Here is a 17,651-nt window from a genome sequence, read left to right as displayed (position 1 = left end):
ACCCATCACTGTTTGTCAAGCCTCACACTTCATCTTCGGTGTTCACAGACTTCCTCCCATGTACTATCTGACGGTAGTCCCAGCGGAGTACAAATCAGTTATGTGCTGACCCTCAAAATTGTCTTTATTCTAGACAGATATGAGAGCCCTGTGTCCGATTTCATAAGGGCTGTAAGCACAACAATTTGCTTAGCGTGAAATTTCTTCCTTAATAATATTCAACAGATGGAATTTTTGTTTTTATTTAGGAAGAAATGTCATGCTAAGCAAATGTTTGTGCTTACCGCCTTCATGAACCTGGGCCCTGTAAACTGGATACAGTGCACAAAATGTTACCCATTTATGATCTTGTATTGGAGTTGTTGACTCCCAACTTAAGGTGTTCTGGGTGAAGCCCTTAACAAAGTGTGTGAAGGTCAGTCACATCGGTGTATGGGTGTTTTATTTAGAAGGAGAATAACTCGACGGGCCTCGTGTGACTCCTCATATCAGATGAGTGAAGAAAAAAAGGCTTCAAGAGTCAATAAATGATTTCCCCTTTACTATAAAGAGCTATAGGAGACTTCCAAGTATTTTACGTGCATTTTTTTATTATTTTGGAATTGTTCACTGTTTCAATGGGAGTTTATTTAAAGGCAGTGGACACTATTGGTAATACTCAAAATAATTATCAGCATAAAACCTCTCCTGGTAATGAGTAATGGGGAGAGGTTGATAGTATAAAACATTGTGAGAAACAGCTCCCTCTGAAGTGACGTAGTTTTCGAGAAAGAAGTAGTTTTCCACGAATTTGATTTCGAGACCTCAAGTTTAGAGTTTGAGGTCTCGAAATCAACCATCTATACGCACACAACTTTGTGTGACAAGGGTGTTTTTTCTGTCATTATTATCTCGCAACTTCGACGACCAATTGGGCTCAAATTTTCACAGGTTTGTTATTTCATGCATATGTTGAGATACACCAAGTGAGAAGACTGGTCTTTGACAATTACCAATAGTGTCCACTGTCTTTAATAGTGGGGTGCACCCACAAGGGGCCAACATCTCCGGGGAAAGATTTCCCTTGGACACGCTGTGACAGGAGATTCTTATTGAAACTTTTCGTCTTTATTGTGTTTTATACCAGTTTTATACATATTTGTTTATATATATAATTTTGCTTGTATAAAATTGTATTTTAATTTTGTTTATACTATAAAATTTTAGTTGTCTGGTTAGTATTTCTTGTATTGTCGGACTCGTTGGAGGTATTAAGTTGCGTTGATTTATTTTGTTTGTTAATTATGTTTGTTTTTTCTTTTTTTACTTCAGTTGCCATTTTTGTTTATTTTGTTTACGTTAATGTTACATTTCTGTGATAACATAATTACAAATGTTGTATTTTCTTTTACTAGGCCATTCAGAAATGATAGTCAATGTCGACACAACAAAAAACAATACTCGAAATTGTGGGTGGGTCAAAGGAAATAACTGAAAGTCGAAATTTAGTTTAGTTTTTAGTTCTGATGTTTGATACCTTTGACCAAGACTAGCTGGTTCATTTGAGGCATAACTCTGTTCATTCAATATTTTAAAATCAAAGTTTGGTTTGGGTGGATGGGTGGGTCAAAAGAATTTCGAGAATTCTTTTTCTCGAATTTTGTTAATCGACTATTCTGAATGACCCCAATGAGCGGGCTCTTCAGGGCGTCACTTTTTATGTTTTATCTCTACTCGAACATTGTACTGTCCAAGTAATTGAACAATTAAATAATAAAATAAAAACAAATGTAATGTTAATAATATAATTGACACTCAACATAAAGAAAACAAAACACATTATTTGTCTATCTCCATGTGGTTTATAAGATTTAAAAAAAAAAGAAAAAAAAGTTATCCAATCCAACTTATAAGCCAACATTTATCTGTCTGTTCATTTGAAATCAGTGAGAAAAAAACACAATCGGCAGCTGTCATTGTTCTCGTTATCTGTTCAAACAGATAAAAAGTAATAGTCAATGTGCTTTATAATAATCACCTTCTTAATATTGAACAATGAATGCAAGTTTTTAAACTTTAATTTAAAAATGTAATGCTTTTTTAGGCCTTTTGCCTAAAGAAACATTAGAAGGTTACTATTAAACACCAACTACTGAAACCAAAATCAAAGTCAAACAGCAAAACTTACTTTCAAATTATGAAGTAGATGATGGATTGAACACCTAAATTGTACCAGGCAGTAAAATATGATTTAAAAAAAAATATTCATAAATAAAATTCGTTCATCTTTTGATAACTCGTGTAATGAAATGTTGTCTCAATCCTTTTCAAACTAGTGTTGCAATGTTCACATTTTACCTCGGCTGCGAAAGCAAGCGACCCCTGCATACCAATAGGCTAAGAATAAGTAACTACTCATTTAAATAATATTCTAATCTGAGAAATACTTCAACCCCCAAAGCCTTTCTCATGCAGCTGAAATCACACAAATTTGCGCAACAAGGCTTTTTTTTTTTTTTTTTTTTTTGGGGGGGGGGGGGTTCGTGCAACTATATAATGACCACATTTTCACAGGTTTGTTATGCATACTGTTGGGATACACCAAGTAAGAATAAGAATAAGAGTCTCTGAACAGTTACCAAACGTGTCAAGTGTCTTTTAATTATATGAAACAGCTGACGAAATTGAATCCAAGGATGCACATACGAAAGCTGCAAACTTTCAAGCTTATCTAATAAAATTCGCCAATCAAATACACCAAAGATGAATTAATTTGCGCCATAAAGTGGCTGACTAGGTAACTAATTGTTTTGATAATTCAGGAAGCAACTTGAGAAAGTTCTGAGTGATTACGGAGGTACCATGATGGTGTGTCGAGCTTGGCTGCTGCAGCAATCAGTCACTGATTCACAGCGGAACCTTGCAGATGTAGGGCATCTTTCTCTCACAGTACTCAGTTGTCCAAAAGCCTCCTCGAAGAAACGCACACTTTTTGTCTTTGATGGGTTGACTCTCTACCCAATTGGTGTAAAACCTAAAGTTCCCGTCAGACCAAATAAAACCAATGTTATCACTACCATTTGTATCGCTGAGTCCGATCCATGCTGTATCACCTGTGTTTGGTGGATTGGTTGAATACCAAAGGTCAGTCACGAATTCGTTCTCCTGTTGGCTTAGAATGGACACAAGATGACCCTGTCCACTTGGTCTCTCCTCCAGTCCGCAATCGGCTTCGGCTTCGTTCTGTGTTTTCTGATTGGTAAAGACTCTATAGCAGGAGTTACCATACTCCTGATACAAATATGGGCATGATGCTTGGCGTAGCTCTTCGAACTCCCTGAGCTCAAACGGTGGGGCCGGACCATCAGTGGCCAATCCAAGACCGATCAACTGCCACATCAGGAAACAAACCTTCCAAAATGCCATCGCAGAATAAAACAGAATTCAAACTCTATGCAGCAACGGAACGAGTGGATATCTCTGCTTTACACGAACGTGTCTGTTTCCTGGGAACAAACTGCGACTTATAAAGCATTTCGATAACTGTCCCAGTCCCTGAGGCGACAACTGTAATTAATGAATGTTTTAATGAACTTCTATTGTGTCCATTTCACCTTTTGTTATACGCTTAATAACTTCATTACACAAAAGTTTTAAAAGACATATAATTGTTCAAATGATGTACAAAAACAGGTGCTCTTTTCTCTTCCCAATGTTATTGTAAATTAATCATAGCCAAGATTGAATTTCAATTGTGTCAACTTTGGCTTTTTGTTATACGCTTCATAACTTCATTAAATCAGTGTTTTTATAACTGACTGGTCAAATATACTAGACAATTTATCATGGGGAAAACAGTTTTTCAAAGACTGAAGTTGTTTTATAATGTTTCAAATGATAGAACAGGTGCTCTTTACTATTCTTAATATTACAAATAAATCATACCTAAGGTTTGACAAGTGAATGCAGGTTTTAATGAATTTGCATTGTGTCAACTTCGGCTTTTGTCATACGCTTAATAACTTCATTAAACCAGTGTTTTTATAAGCGACTGGTTAAACATACAAACAAAATAAAATAACAATAACGTGGGAAATATTTTTTAAAAGACTGAAGTTGCATTAAGTGCCCTTTTCTCTTTTAAAGGCAGTGGACACTATATTGGTTATTACTCAAAATAATTATCAGCAAAAAGCCTCACTTGGTAACGAGTAATGGGGAGAGGTTGATAGTGTAAAACATTGTGAGAAACGGCTCCCTCTGTAGTGCCATAGTTTTCGAGAAAGAAGTAATTTTACACAAATTTGATTTTTTAGACCTTCAAGTTTGAGAAGAGTTTGAGGTCTCGAAATCAAGCATCCAAAACGCACACAACTTCGTGTGGCAAGGATATTTTTTCTTCTTCCGTTATTATCCATCAAATTCGACGGCCAATGAGTTCAAATTTTCACAGGTTTGTTATTTTATGCGTATGTTGAGATCCACAAAGTGAGAAGACTGATTTTTGACAACTACCATTAGTGTCCAGTGTCTTTAAGGACCAACCCAATCAACACTGCGCCATCCATTATCCTCGCTACGACAGCCGTTTACTGTGAACCCTGGTGGTTCATCACCGCACTTAAGGGCTATTGTTACCGCGCGAATTATTTGGCGCGCTATTTTTGACGTCTGTGATGAAGGACGTCTCAACACAGTGGAAGCAAAATGTAGGGTAAGTTAAACCCGCTTTCGTTCTCACTAGCTGCTTCTCCCGGGAACAACGTTTTTCCCCTGGAAACTCGTTTACACCTACCCCTGAGCAGGGTTAATTATTTCCCGGGAATAAGCTATTTCCCGGGAATGTTTGTGTAGTGTGAACAGATCGACCAAAAGTTACCGGGATTTTCCCGGGAAATACCTGTAGTGTGAAAAGGGCTTAAGTCACACCTAGTTGTATAATAATGTAAATAAACCATAATACTCATAATTTGCCCCCTTGAAAATGTATACCCTGTTGGAAGTTGAAATAATCTTTGATTCATGTAAAGAGAAGCTGTCCAAACTTACTCATTTGCATGTTCATTTAGTTGAAACCAACGGTTCTTTTCAGAACCACCCCAACTCATCAAGAGATAGTCATTACATGGTGTTACCGCAACCTTTCCATATCGTATTTCCACCATGCAAAGTTTCAAATCCTACTCATACTCATTTGCCTGCTGTTACACATCTCTTGAGGAATTCCTCCGGATCCACTTGTGTGCCAGCAGTCGCTCGCTGACAGGGATGTTAGTGTGTCAGAAGTTAACGAACGTATGCTCGAGTAAAATCACCAAGGAGGGGAAATATACAAAGTGTCAGAGCACTTTTGTTTTTTTATCAATTGACAAAGTTATTTCCGGTTAATCCTACCATAGGTATTTCTCATCATTAAGCATCAAAGCAAGTTCTACATTAAAAGGTCGATAAAACTCCTTTAATAACTGTACGGTTTCTGGTAGCATTGGTTTGTACTTTCTCTTGTTGACGTTTGACGGAGTCTTGCGGCAAGCCTGTTCAATGGCAGAACTATCAAGTTTCCCTGCATGGAAATCAACAAAAAGGTATACGTTCTACTGTGATTGCAAACTTTACAAAATTACAAAAGGTTTCAAAATTACATCATTTGTATTGATCTTTTAGTTAAAATGCTTAACTAAAAGGTTTCCATCCAAATTTAGATGATAAACTTTACATTGAAATTTTAAGTAAACCACCATTAATGAAACAACAAATTTTGACTTGGAAAACAAAAAATAAATAAATAAACTGCCAAAACTGGTTATTTCAAACAATTAATGCTGGTTTAAACTTAACATGGTTTTATGTGACAACACTTATTATGTCAATTATAACACCACAGTTTTACAGTGCTATTTTGATCAGTGTCAATGTTTATTTTTGATTGCTTTGTGGGTGTTTCTTGTTTTGGCTTGACATCACATTTATACTCACATCGTTTACATCATTTCCCAATGTCTTATTAGCATCAGTGCATCAGGATGAGACATAACTATGGTGGCCCTGAAGGGACATATCGCACATCGCAAATATCTTTGCAAATATTTACGATGTCGCAACTATCTTTGCAAATATCTTTGCAAATATTTGCGATGTCGCAAATATCTTTGCAAATATCTTTGCAAATATTTGCGATGTCGCAAATAGTACAACTCGCTGTGTACATAGTAATGGAATGAAGGCTGGAACCCAAACAACCTTCTATAGGCTCTTGAAAAAATATCGGACACAAATATGCAAACTATGCGACGAAGTATGCGATCAAGTATGCAATAATATTTGCGACATCACAAATATTTGCAAAGATATTTGCGACGACATCACAAATATTTGCAAAGATATTTGCAAAGATATTTGCGACATCGCAAATATCTGCAAAGATATTTGCAAAGATATTTGCGACATCGCAAATATCTGCAAAGATATTTGCAAAGATACTAGCGACATCGCAGATAATTGCAAAGATATTTGCGATGTGCGATGTCCCTTCAGGGCCACCATACATAGCCCATCGTCCAACACTGTGATAAAATGGACCCATTCTAGCCATCTATCCATTGTATCCAGCGGTGTCGGTGTCGTATCTATAACAGGTACTCTGTAGCTGCAGCTCTGCGCACCCCAACCCCCACCCCAACCCCATACCTGCATGCTACCAACAAGCGTTACAAAAATACCATTTCACAGGAGAGTTTTGTAAACAACTTTTTCGCATCCATGAACAAAACATCAGAACCCACTCGTGTAAAAGCTGTTCCAGTTTTGAATAATGAAATAGCAAAGGGTCCTGAATTTTAATAAACGTGATCGAAACCTACTACAGAAAATCGCAACTGCGTCATTATCACAATGATCAGCCATGTGAAACGACTCAACGTCTCCCATTGAATTAAATAGTTTTTATTTATGTACTTCCACATCGCTTATGGTTTTTCTTTTTATTAAACATTGTGACTTACTCAATTGCAGAAACTCAAACAGTTGAGGCAGAATCTGTGTGCAGTTGGTATACCAGTCCTCTAATCGGATGACCGTAATCTGATCACGTGGGAAAAGTTTCTGCCAATCACGGAGGAAGATTGAGTAACATCCTTTTGGGGATTTCTTCGATAAAAAATATTAACACCAAAACAAAAATGGTTAGAAGGGACAGAAAACTTAGTTTAACCCCAAGGCATCGCCTTGTGGAAGTACGCATGCTGTGTGGTAGGTGCCTTGTGGAAGTAAGCACGCTGTGGTAGGGGCCTTGTGGAAGTAAGCATGCGGTGGTAGGTGCCTTGTGGAAGTAAGCATGCCATGGCAGGGGCCTTGTGGAAGTAAGCATGCTGTGGTAGGTGCCTTGTGGAAGTAAGCATGTTGTGGTATAGGGGCCTTGTGGAAGTAAGCATGCTGTGGTAGGTGCCTTGTGGAAGTAAGCATGTTGTGGTATAGGGGCCTTGTGGAAGTAAGCATGCTGTGGTAGGTGCCTTGTGGAAGTAAGCATGTTGTGGTAGGGGCCTTGTGGAAGTAAGCATGTTGTGGTAGGGGCCTTGTGGAAGTAAGCACGCTGTGGTAGGGGCCTTGTGGAAGTAAGCATGCGGTGGTAGGTGCCTTGTGGAAGTAAGCATGCCATGGCAGGGGCCTTGTGGAAGTAAGCATGCTGTGGTAGGTGCCTTGTGGAAGTAAGCATGTTGTGGTATAGGGGCCTTGTGGAAGTAAGCATGCTGTGGTAGGTGCCTTGTGGAAGTAAGCATGTTGTGGTAGGGGCCTTGTGGAAGTAAGCATGCTGTGGAAGGGGCCTTGTGGAAGTAAGCATGCTGTGGTAGGTGCCTTGTGGAAGTAAGCATGTTGTGGTAGGGGCCTTGTGGAAGTAAGCATGATGTGGAAGGGGCCTTGTGGAAGTAAGCATGCTGTGGTAGGGGCCTTGTGGAAGTAAGCATGCTGTGGTAGGGGCCTTGTGGAAGTAAGCATGTTGTGGTAGGGGCCTTGTGCAAGTAAGCATGCTGTGGTAGGGGCCTTGTGGAAGTAAGCATGCCATGACAGGGGCCTTGTGGAAGTAAGCATGCTGTGGTAGGGGCCTTGTGGAAGTAAGCATGCTGTGGTAGGGGCCTTGTGGAAGTAAGCATGCCATGACAGGGGCCTTGTGGAAGTAAGCATGTTGTGGTAGGGGCCTTGTGGAAGTAAGCATGCTGTGGTAGGGGCCTGGTGGAAGTAAGCATGCTATGGTAGGTGCCTTGTGGAAGTAAGCATGCTGTGGGAGGGGCCTGGTGGAAGTAAGCATGCTGTGGTAGGGGCTTGTGGAAGTAAGCATGCTGTGGTAGTGGCCTTGTGGAAGTAAACATGCTGTTGTAGGGGCCTTGTGGGAGTAAGCATGCTGTGGTAGGGGCCTTGTGGCAGTAAGCATGCTGTGGTAGGGGCCTTGTGGACGTAAACATGCTGTGGTAGGGGCCTTGTGGAACTAAGCATGCTATAGGGGCCTTGTGGAAGTAAGCCCGCTGTGGTAGGTGCCTTGTGGAAGTAAGGATGCTGTGGTAGGGGCCTTGTGGAAGTAAGCATGCTGTGGTAGGGGCCTTGTGGAAGTAAGCATGCTGTGTGGTAGGGGCCTTGTGGAAGTAAGCATGCTGTGGTAGGGGCCTTGTGGGAGTAAGCATGCTGTGGTAGGGGCCTTGTGGAAGTAAGCATGCTGTGGTAGGGGCCATGTGGAAGTAAGCATGCTGTGGTAGGTGCCTTGTGGAAGTAAGCATGCTGTGGGAGGGGCCTTGTGGAAGTAAGCATGTTGTGGTAGGGGCCTTGTCGAAGTAAGCATGCTGTGGTAGGGGCTTGTGGAAGTAAGCATTTGGTAGGGGACGTGAGGAGTGGAAGTAAGCACGCAGTGAAAGAGCCTTGTATATGACCCCTCCCCTTTTTCTCCTTCTTTTTTGTTGACGTTGGGTGTCCGTTTATGAGTGCCAAGGCCAGAAATGTGGTTGTTATGCTCACCTGCACTCTTTGGTATTTATCTAAAACATGTACAACCGTTTAATTATACAGGATTTGAGGCATTGCATGGTGAGGTAACAATATCTATTTGGTTTGCAGTAACACCATGTAACCGTATAATTGGGAAACTTTACCCCTGTATCCCCACGATATGCACACGTCCTGTTGTCTTGTGTTGCTTGGCATGACTTAAACTGATTAATCTGCTGCACGACTTGTCTGTGGAACACTGACGGCCCCTTGGGATCATTGTTAGGCCTTCCCATATATCGGAATTCCGAGTACCACCTTCAACAAGAATGAAATAAGAAAATACAAACTAAGTTTTTTGTTTTTTGTGATATTGTTTATTATTTTAGAAACACTTACGATTTTGTGAGCGATAAGGTTGTCACGTAAAACCTTACGAAACTTGTTTCCAAGTCTGCGAGTCTACCCGATAAACCCGATAAACCAATACATTATTGCCTGAAACAGCGTCCTCTAGTTAGATAAACCTCCGTTTAGCGTTTACGATTGGTGCGCCTGATAGCTAATCTGTGGGGGGGGGGGGGGGGTTGCGTGGCTGATGCAGAGGAATTACCGCAATCTCAGACTTGAAATCAAGTCTATGGAGTACACGGAAAATAATCCCAACCAGCTGCAATTGATGGCCTTAGCATTCTGGGTCGACCCCGGTCTGCCCCGGTACGTTCGAATAGCTTTGCCGGGGCTCACCACGGTCATCCCCCAGTGCCCTGCTAGTGGAGTGGGTCACTTTGGGGTGACCCGAGGTGCATGCCGTCACCACTAAGGGCGAGTGTGATCGTTCGATTAGTTCTTGTCAGGGGCTCACCCGAGTGAGCACCGCGGCGTAGACCTAGGAAAGCTAAACGAACCACCATGTGACCGATGTTTACATCCCAACCGCCCTCTGTTAAAAAAAACTACTGTAAGTCATGTTTCGCCGGGCAAAAAGACACGTAGTCATGGTAAGATTGCATAAAGGTTTTGCCCGGCGGTATACGCCCGAATCATGCGATGGTTTTCGTGTGACGTCAGAGGTCACATCGTCTATACATAACACAACGAATCTTCGGAACATTAACCACCGACCTCGTGCATTCTTTAGTCTTAACAATTGTTGGCCGCAGAAGCCAATGATACCACTTCCCGCCTAGCTTCATAGCCCATCTTTGACTTGATTCAAGTCCCTTTCTAATGCAAGGTCCCTATGAACACCCACATGTAACGCGCCAGCATGTAGCCAGTAACCACAGTACTGGTAACGGAGGCTTGAATGAGATGTATGCTGGGATGGTTTAGCTAAAGACATGGGCGTCAATCTGGGGGGGGGGGGGGGCAGGGGGGCCATGTGTCCCCCATCTTTTGGAGGGTGGGGACACAATATCAATAATGTCCCCCCCCCCATCTTTTTGACCACCTATATCATGAAGCCCAAGTTTGCACTGTGTATAACCAAAGCTTGTGTCCCGCCATGAGCACTAATCTTGGGGGGCAAAGGATTACACAACTTTTTGAAGGGTGGGGGACACTATATAAAATGTCCCCCCTCAAAATTGGCCCAAGATTGCATCACTAAAATAAAAATTTCCCGGGCCCTTAAAGTCACCTGGAAATATTATTTGTTGTTCTTCAAACATTAGCGTATATGTTTCTGAACAATAAAATAATTTTTTGAGTAATCGTTTTTAACGATTTGTATGTTTAAAAAGATAAATCAAGTTGTGTGGGGGTGACTCCGCCTACCCCTTTTGTGACGTCAATCGAAGCAGACTTTGCCTCGATCGGACATAAACGTGCAAGTACATTCAATAGTCGTGAGTTTGCACGTTTCGACAAAAATAGTTTTCTTGCATTTTTCCGGCAATGTCGACCAGTTTTTGCTGCTGGATGCAGCAAAACAACTAACGATGAGGTCAATTTGCAAAGTGGTCCCGTCCGACGTCTTTTCCAGCGCGGTGTAGCAAACACTTCGAGCCGTCGTGCTTCGAGAATCCGGAATACACTACACATTTTGACATGAAGAGAAAAGTTCTTTTCAAAAACCTGACGCCATCCCAACAATTTTTCCTGCTAGTGGGGAATCGAAGAAGGTACCTGAAAGACGTGACGAACCTAAAGGAGCATTTGCCTAACGTTAACAAAATCAGGCATGCTTTTAGCTTGCGCCAAGCGTCACTATCTTGTGTTGGCACTGCATGCGATTCATCACGCCTCGATTGACATCACTAACAGCGCCCTCTCGGGTCGGGCTTTTTTTCAAATTTGTAAATAACATGGAAACTAATTTTTTTTAAACCTTAGTTAATTGTTTATTCATAGTCCACTCATCAAAACACATATTTTAGTGGCAACAGTTTTATTTTGACAAAATACCACTTTAGGTGACTTTAAGAGGGCGCGCTTTAGCGATTTACAGCTGAGCGTAGTACACTATCCAACATCGAGCACTATCGTCTTGGGCCAAGACTCGCTTCATCGGACAAAGACAGCTTGGATCCTTCCCGCCCAAATGTGCATCCCTATACATAAGCTCCACCACCACCAGTAGTCCAGCATTTTTTCTGAAGACAAGCAGAGTATACTGTTCGAAACGTCGAGACCCAAACCGGCTCTTTTTCAGACCCAACACTCCTTCAAAAGAGATGTTTACACATGGTTGTACCCGCAAATCTACTATTCATATTTTTAATTATAATACTCCTATTCTTCACACCGTGCAAATATTCAAACACCATTAAATATGGATGATATTAAGTTTCCAATTGAATCCTACACCCACCTTTGAACAGGATCTCGAAATGTGACAATTATCTTAGAGTTTGGCAAGACTGCGTGAATAACTTCTGCAGTGGTATGTGAAGGACCAACTTTCGTGTCAGAGAATCCCTTTGTATTGGCCCAGAACGTCGAAACCGAAGAGTCTCCTAAAAAGAGAACGTGCCAATGTTCAGAAGTCATGAAGTTTTTCAGGTTTAATTGGGAGTTTTCCAACTGTGGACCTCTCCCCAACCGGAGACTCTTAGTACTCTAGTGAGGACACCTGAAAACAAAGAACTGAGGACCTATTGAGGACCTATTGAGGACCTATTGAGGACCTATTGAGGACCTGTTGATGACCTATTGTCCATTTTGGTAAAATGTCCTCGGAGGGTAGGCAATACAAACACACACACCCACCATCGCACACACATGTTATGTTGTTACTTTCCAGTGTTGAGACATCTTTTTTATAAATCTTTGCTGTGTCTTCTTGTATACAGAATTCCTTAAATGTGACATTTTGTTTTCTCTGTTCGCTTTTGTTCTCAGTCTCGACATGGTCTCGATAAGGTGGCAAATATGTTCACACCAGAAAGATGAGCTGGTCCAAGAGGCAGATTAACTTGTAAAGAATGCACTTCTTGTGGACCCCCCTACATTTCCCTGTGGGTAATTTTTGGTCGTATTACTACCTCAGGCTTCGGAAAGTAATAACACATAATTCCACAGTGTCATGAACTAGACATGTTTGTTTTGGGAGCAAGGGGGCGTAAAAGATGGAAGAGCAAAGCAAACACACAATTATGTATACAAACCCGTGATCATCATGGAGTCCGAACCTTTCCAATGCTTTGCTCCGTTGATTTGTCTAAGGTATTGACGTAGGCTCACTGAAATTATAAACAATCGCTAAATAAAACATAATATTTTATTTAAATGAGTTATTGTAGTATTTATTTTGTTACATTTGCTTTAAAGACAGTGGACACCAGTGGTAATTACTCAAAATATTTATTAGCATAAAACCTTACTTGGTAACGAGTAATGGGGTGCTGTTGATATTATAAAACATTGTTAGAAACGGCTCCGTCCGAAGTGATGTGATTGGAAATCTATAATATTAATCCCGTCTAAATGAGTCTGTTTACTGTTACATTGAACATCTGACGTCACAACACTTCGAGGCTCCCGAACAACGACATCAGAGAGTGGCGTCGAAGTGTGAAGTCAACTGTTCAAGAAACCGTCTTACGACCTCTACCCAAGGGTGCTTTATACCCGAATTACGTTATGATTACGGTCAGTTTTGAAAACGATTTCACCTGATTAGAAACTTACTTCCAGTGAAACGTTTTCTGTTCCAATAGTGTGGCTCCTTGGCGGCAGGTCTAACAATCTGGGGATGCGTATGCAACTTAGCATAGATGTCAGTGGTACCACACTTTGGCATACCGGCCAGAAAGAAATACGGTAGACACATGAGGGGAGATGACGTACCACCCTTATCAGAGAGTTGAGACCGCCAGCAAGGATTTTTAAATTCAGGAAGAAATGTTACCGGCACCGCATCGAAGACCTATTTGTCAAGAAAACAAAATCAGATGGTAAGATAGCGCAAGTCACTACGAGAGCGGTGAGTGGTCGTTCGTTTATAGCTCTTGTCAGAGGCTCACCCGAGTGAGCACCGCGGGGTAGACTCATGGAAGCTAAACGAACACACCCAGAGATGCGTAGTCAAATTCTATTGCGAACTTGACAGTTGGGCATCTATGTCACTGCAAGTTTATAATAATAATAAGACTTGTAACGCGCACGTATCCACCCTGCTGGGTGTTCAAGGCGCAGTAAAAACCAAAACAAACAAAACAAAACAAAACAAAACAAGAAAAACAGACACAACAAAATTAGTCCTTGAAAACCTGTGACATAAGATACGTTTTGAGAACATATTTGAATGTTGTGGTACGAAAAAAACAAGATCTATGATTAAGTGGTAGAGAGTTCCAGATGCGTGGCGCAGCTGAAGAAAAAGACCATGAGTGTCGAGACTTGGTTTCAATGAGAAGAAGCATGGAACTTGATCGAAGATTCCTTGATGGAGTTTATCCAATCATTGTGTCCAATTGAATCACTGGATCTAGCGGCAGGGACATGTCTTTATCCTTGCGGATTCTGGGTGCGTTCGTTTAGCTTCCCTGGGTTGACCCCGCAGTGCTCACTCGGGTGAGCCACTGACCAGAGCTAATCGAACGATCACACTCGCCCTTTCGTGGTGAAGGCATGCACCTCAGGTCACCCCAAAGTGACCCACTCCACAAGCAGGGCACTGGGGGCTGACCCGGGTGAGCCCGTCATAGCTATTCGAACGTACCGGGGCAGACTGGGGTCGACCCAGGGGAAGCTAAACGAACGCACCCAAAGACAGGGGCCCAGTCTACAAGCGCCCTAGCCTGAACATCTGACGTCACACCTCGAGGCTCGTGACGGGCGCCAGAGACCGGCCTAAAAAATAATTCAAGTAGTTTGACCTCTGACCTCGGTCATTCACATAGAGATGCGCTGTCAACTTCTATTGCGGACGTGTCAGCAGTGATATTTGGGCATCTATGTCACTACACGTTTATCAAACGATGATTGTATCAAATGGAATCACTGGATCTGACAGCGGGGACCTGTCTTTATCCTTGCGGATAAAGACGCACCCTAACTCACAATCTACTAAATGACAAAGGTTGATCACAAGAGGGCGCCGTTTGTAGCGGCTATCAGCAGGATGACTGAAAAGCCACGATCAAAGACTTGGAACCAAGTCTACTCTTGAACCCAACCCAACGTAGAGTTGTAACTTGTTAGTTCATAATTTCATTGTGACAACCCACGGGTTTTGTTCAGATTATAATTGACAAAGGAATGCTTGAATACAATCTTGCTTTCTCATGCGTTAATGGCAAGAGCTGTACAAACCGACTGACCGTAACAACTGCATACAGCCTGAGCAAAATAGTCATGAATAAAAGTATTGTTGTTGTCGAAACTTTGATTGAGTTTCGGGATTCGCACGCGATTAGACTTGAGGACAAGTCGTTTATGGTCTCACGCGGTGAGATAGTCGAGTTGCAGCCGGCGGTGCTCTCGCTAGGTCACTGCTCATGCGCGAACTGCTGGCTGTCCCGACTTGAGTGGATTTTTTAAGTGAGAAATTACCCTTTTCTCACAAACTTTGTTACTTAAGAGGGAGCCGTTTCTCACAATGAGTTACACTATCAACAGCTCACCATTGCTCGTTACATGTCAACAATTATTTTGAGTAATTACCAACAGTGTAACATTATGGTGTCTTCCAACTTTTTCTTCTGTCATCTTGTTTTTGGTTTCCCCATAGACTATATGTACCTATATGTAGTATGGTGTCGACCTTCCAGAGGGTCTTGAATAGTATTGTAGAACTATAAAAATATATAACAGTTTAATAATCGAACAAAAGGTGGTCCATTCTGAAACCTTAAGTTAAATTCAATTCAATTCCACATAACTTTTTTTTATTCTGAAATCTTCAAAGACAGTGAATACAAAAGGTTGTTGTGATGCTGATTATGGACAGAATTTAATTTTTAGCAAGAGTACTACTGGTGAAATATAACAAACAAATCCTTAAAAAAACATAAAATACTTTTTCTATCCTAGTCACACATAGGTTATTCGAGAAACTCCTGCAAACAAAATGAACAAAGGCACAAGTACAATGTCATCCATTGATGTGGAATAGCGCCCACGGCGCATTTTTGTTCGTTCATAAAAGAAAACCTTGAGCTGATTTTGAGCAGAATATTTCACCTAGCCCCCTGTGTGTATATTCACTGGAAATAGAATCGTTTGCAGTTTAAAATGAACAGCTACAAGTTTGGCAAAAGAGCTCTGTCAAAGCTCGAACCTTTCACGTGTTGAAGGCTACGTTGACGACGTTGGTGTGCAAATGCTCGCAAGTTTCCGTTTTCTTCCTTTTTATTTGTTGTTTCCACATAGGATGCCCAGGCAGGGGACGTTAATGCTACTCTGACACTGTGGCGAATTTGCTAGCGAATATGCTTACGGGAGGAAATATTTGACAATCGCTCAAACTTCGCAATGTTGGCCGTGTCTTTGTAAGCGTTGGTTAGAAATTCGGAACATTCACAAGTCATTCTCCACCTACTTATTACGAAGATCGGTCAATCACACTGTGGCGATTATTCTTGCGAATATGAATATTATTCTTGCGAATATGAATATTTGAATTCGCGGTGAATTCGCCCCAAAATAGCGATTGGTCAGTGAATATTTTTTTATCTCGTTCACTCATCGGTCGTCCCTCGACCTCTCTTTACCAATATATTACCAATACAATATTACGATTGCTGACCAACACTGGCAAATGATTGCCAAATGCCTTACAAATAGCCAACGAACGTCGGGAACGTTGCGAATGAGCTTACGAAAAATTTCAAATTTATTATTTAGGGCAACGAATCCTTGCGAATGTTACGCCTGCTCGCGAATCATTGTTGCGCAAACCCAGCCAAAACAGGAGGGGATAGATTGTTGTCCCGAAACCCAGCCGAACACTAACAGAGGAGGGGATAACAAAATGTTTAATCCTTGTTGCTTAAATCCAGCCGAAGAGAGTAGGGGATAACAAACTTTCTACTCCTTGTTGCTTAAACCAAGTCGAAAAGAGGAGTGGATAACAAACTTTCTATTCCTTGTTGCTTAAACCAAGCCGAAAAGAGGAGTGGATAACAAACTTTCTATTCCTTGTTGTCCCAAAACCCAGCAAAAAAAATGTACAGAGAATTAATTTGTGAATCACTTTTTAATCAAACCTAGCCGAGAAGTGGAAAGGGAGATTGTTCTATAATTGCTGCTCAAACTAAGTGTAAGACAAAGAGGGTATACATTTGTTTATCTCTTGAACATCGAATTGTGTGTTATATTGTTATCCAATTTGAATCCATCCATTTCAATTCATAATTTAATTTAGGAAAATTTGATTGATTTTTAAAATCTCTTCACAACAACTTTTAAAATATGGATTCGATAGCAATTTTGTTTGACTTTAGTGACATTATGCGATGAAAATGGAAAAGTAACCCCCAAATGAAAAAAAAATCAGTTATTAGAATGAACACTTTCTGTGCAACAGGAAAAATGTGTGTGAATAGGAACATAATGGGTCCCTTTGCCGCATCAGGTGTGAATAGGAACCTAATGGGTCCCTTTGCCGCATCAGGTGTGGTATAATATTATATCCCCCTTTCTATCGACACCCGAACAAAGTATACTACAACAAAACTCACCTTCATGGCGATGAAGCGCAATAACTTCAAACGTATTTGGCGGATGACAAATCAGTTCTTTCCTACAGTCCCATTCGACAGCAAAATATAAGAAGAGACCCGACATTTATCCCGATAGGGCAAACTGGGGGCAACTTGGTAACAATTTTCCAATAAGGTTGTCGTTCAAAATGAATTCATTTCCAGGCTACGGCCAGTTTGTTATAACCTCGTCTGGTAATTAATGACCTACTATATACCCCGAAAGTGAAATCATGCATGGATTGTCCATATTCATCGCTTGGGTTGGTCCATCAAGTTGTGCTTACGTGCATCTAGCCGCGCATGGCTGTTGCTACTACTGTCTCTCCACATTGAGCTTCTAAACAAATTTAGAATCAATAAGCAAGTTGGATCAACGGACTAAAGCATTGGGCGGTTGTGCCAGGTAGTGGTGGTTAAAATGGTCGCTGATCGAACTTGTTCATTACTGAACGAGTGATACCTAACACGTGGGAAAATACCCTTTATCTTTAGGACATTCTGCAATTGTATATACATACTAAATTGCGAATCTCTTTGGTCCATTTTTGC

General features: G+C 41.2%; 2 protein-coding genes across 3 annotated transcripts; both read right to left on the bottom strand.

The window, feature by feature from the left end:
• Positions 1-2,556: 2,556 nt before the first annotated feature.
• On the bottom strand, positions 2,557-4,186 carry LOC117289011 (alpha-N-acetylgalactosamine-specific lectin-like). The gene has a single exon (XM_033769908.1). It carries the CDS (start codon positions 3,403-3,405, stop codon positions 2,887-2,889), a length of 519 nt encoding a protein of 172 aa, XP_033625799.1. The 5' UTR covers positions 3,406-4,186; the 3' UTR covers positions 2,557-2,886.
• Positions 4,187-4,313: 127 nt separating this feature from the next.
• LOC117289010 (carbohydrate sulfotransferase 15-like) lies at positions 4,314-17,355 on the bottom strand. Of its 2 annotated transcripts, XM_033769906.1 has the most exons (7): positions 17,079-17,158; positions 13,084-13,321; positions 12,561-12,635; positions 11,765-11,909; positions 9,114-9,267; positions 6,981-7,125; positions 4,314-5,542 (listed from the first exon to the last, which is right to left on the bottom strand). In XM_033769906.1, the coding sequence occupies exons 1-7, from the start codon at positions 17,082-17,084 to the stop codon at positions 5,370-5,372; spliced, it is 936 nt and encodes a 311-aa protein (XP_033625797.1). In that variant the 5' UTR covers positions 17,085-17,158; the 3' UTR covers positions 4,314-5,369. The 2 variants fall into 2 exon arrangements, with proteins under 2 accessions (XP_033625797.1, XP_033625798.1); XM_033769907.1 differs by lacking the exon at positions 13,084-13,321 and having other exon boundaries at positions 17,079-17,355.
• Positions 17,356-17,651: the final 296 nt, after the last annotated feature.

The sequence above is a fragment of the Asterias rubens genome, chromosome 4 (genome assembly GCF_902459465.1).
Source record: "Asterias rubens chromosome 4, eAstRub1.3, whole genome shotgun sequence".
NCBI lineage: Eukaryota > Metazoa > Echinodermata > Asteroidea > Forcipulatida > Asteriidae > Asterias > Asterias rubens.
Note: the sequence above shows the minus strand (reverse complement) of the source record. Positions and strands in the feature narration are given on the sequence as shown.

What these genes read in the sequence shown, in the direction of transcription:
- LOC117289011 (XM_033769908.1), bottom strand. Translation starts at nt 3,405, where the DNA reads ATGGCATTTTGGAAGGTTTGTTTCCTGATGTGGCAGTTGATCGGTCTT.
- LOC117289010 (XM_033769906.1), bottom strand. An exon ending in GGACTCCATGATGATCACGG is followed by an intron (nt 11,910 to 12,560) that starts GTTTGTATACAT and finishes TTCTCTTTTTAG; the next exon opens with GAGACTCTTCGGTTTCGACG. An exon ending in GTTTGAGTTTCTGCAATTGA is followed by an intron (nt 5,543 to 6,980) that starts GTAAGTCACAAT and finishes ATTTCCATGCAG; the next exon opens with GGAAACTTGATAGTTCTGCC.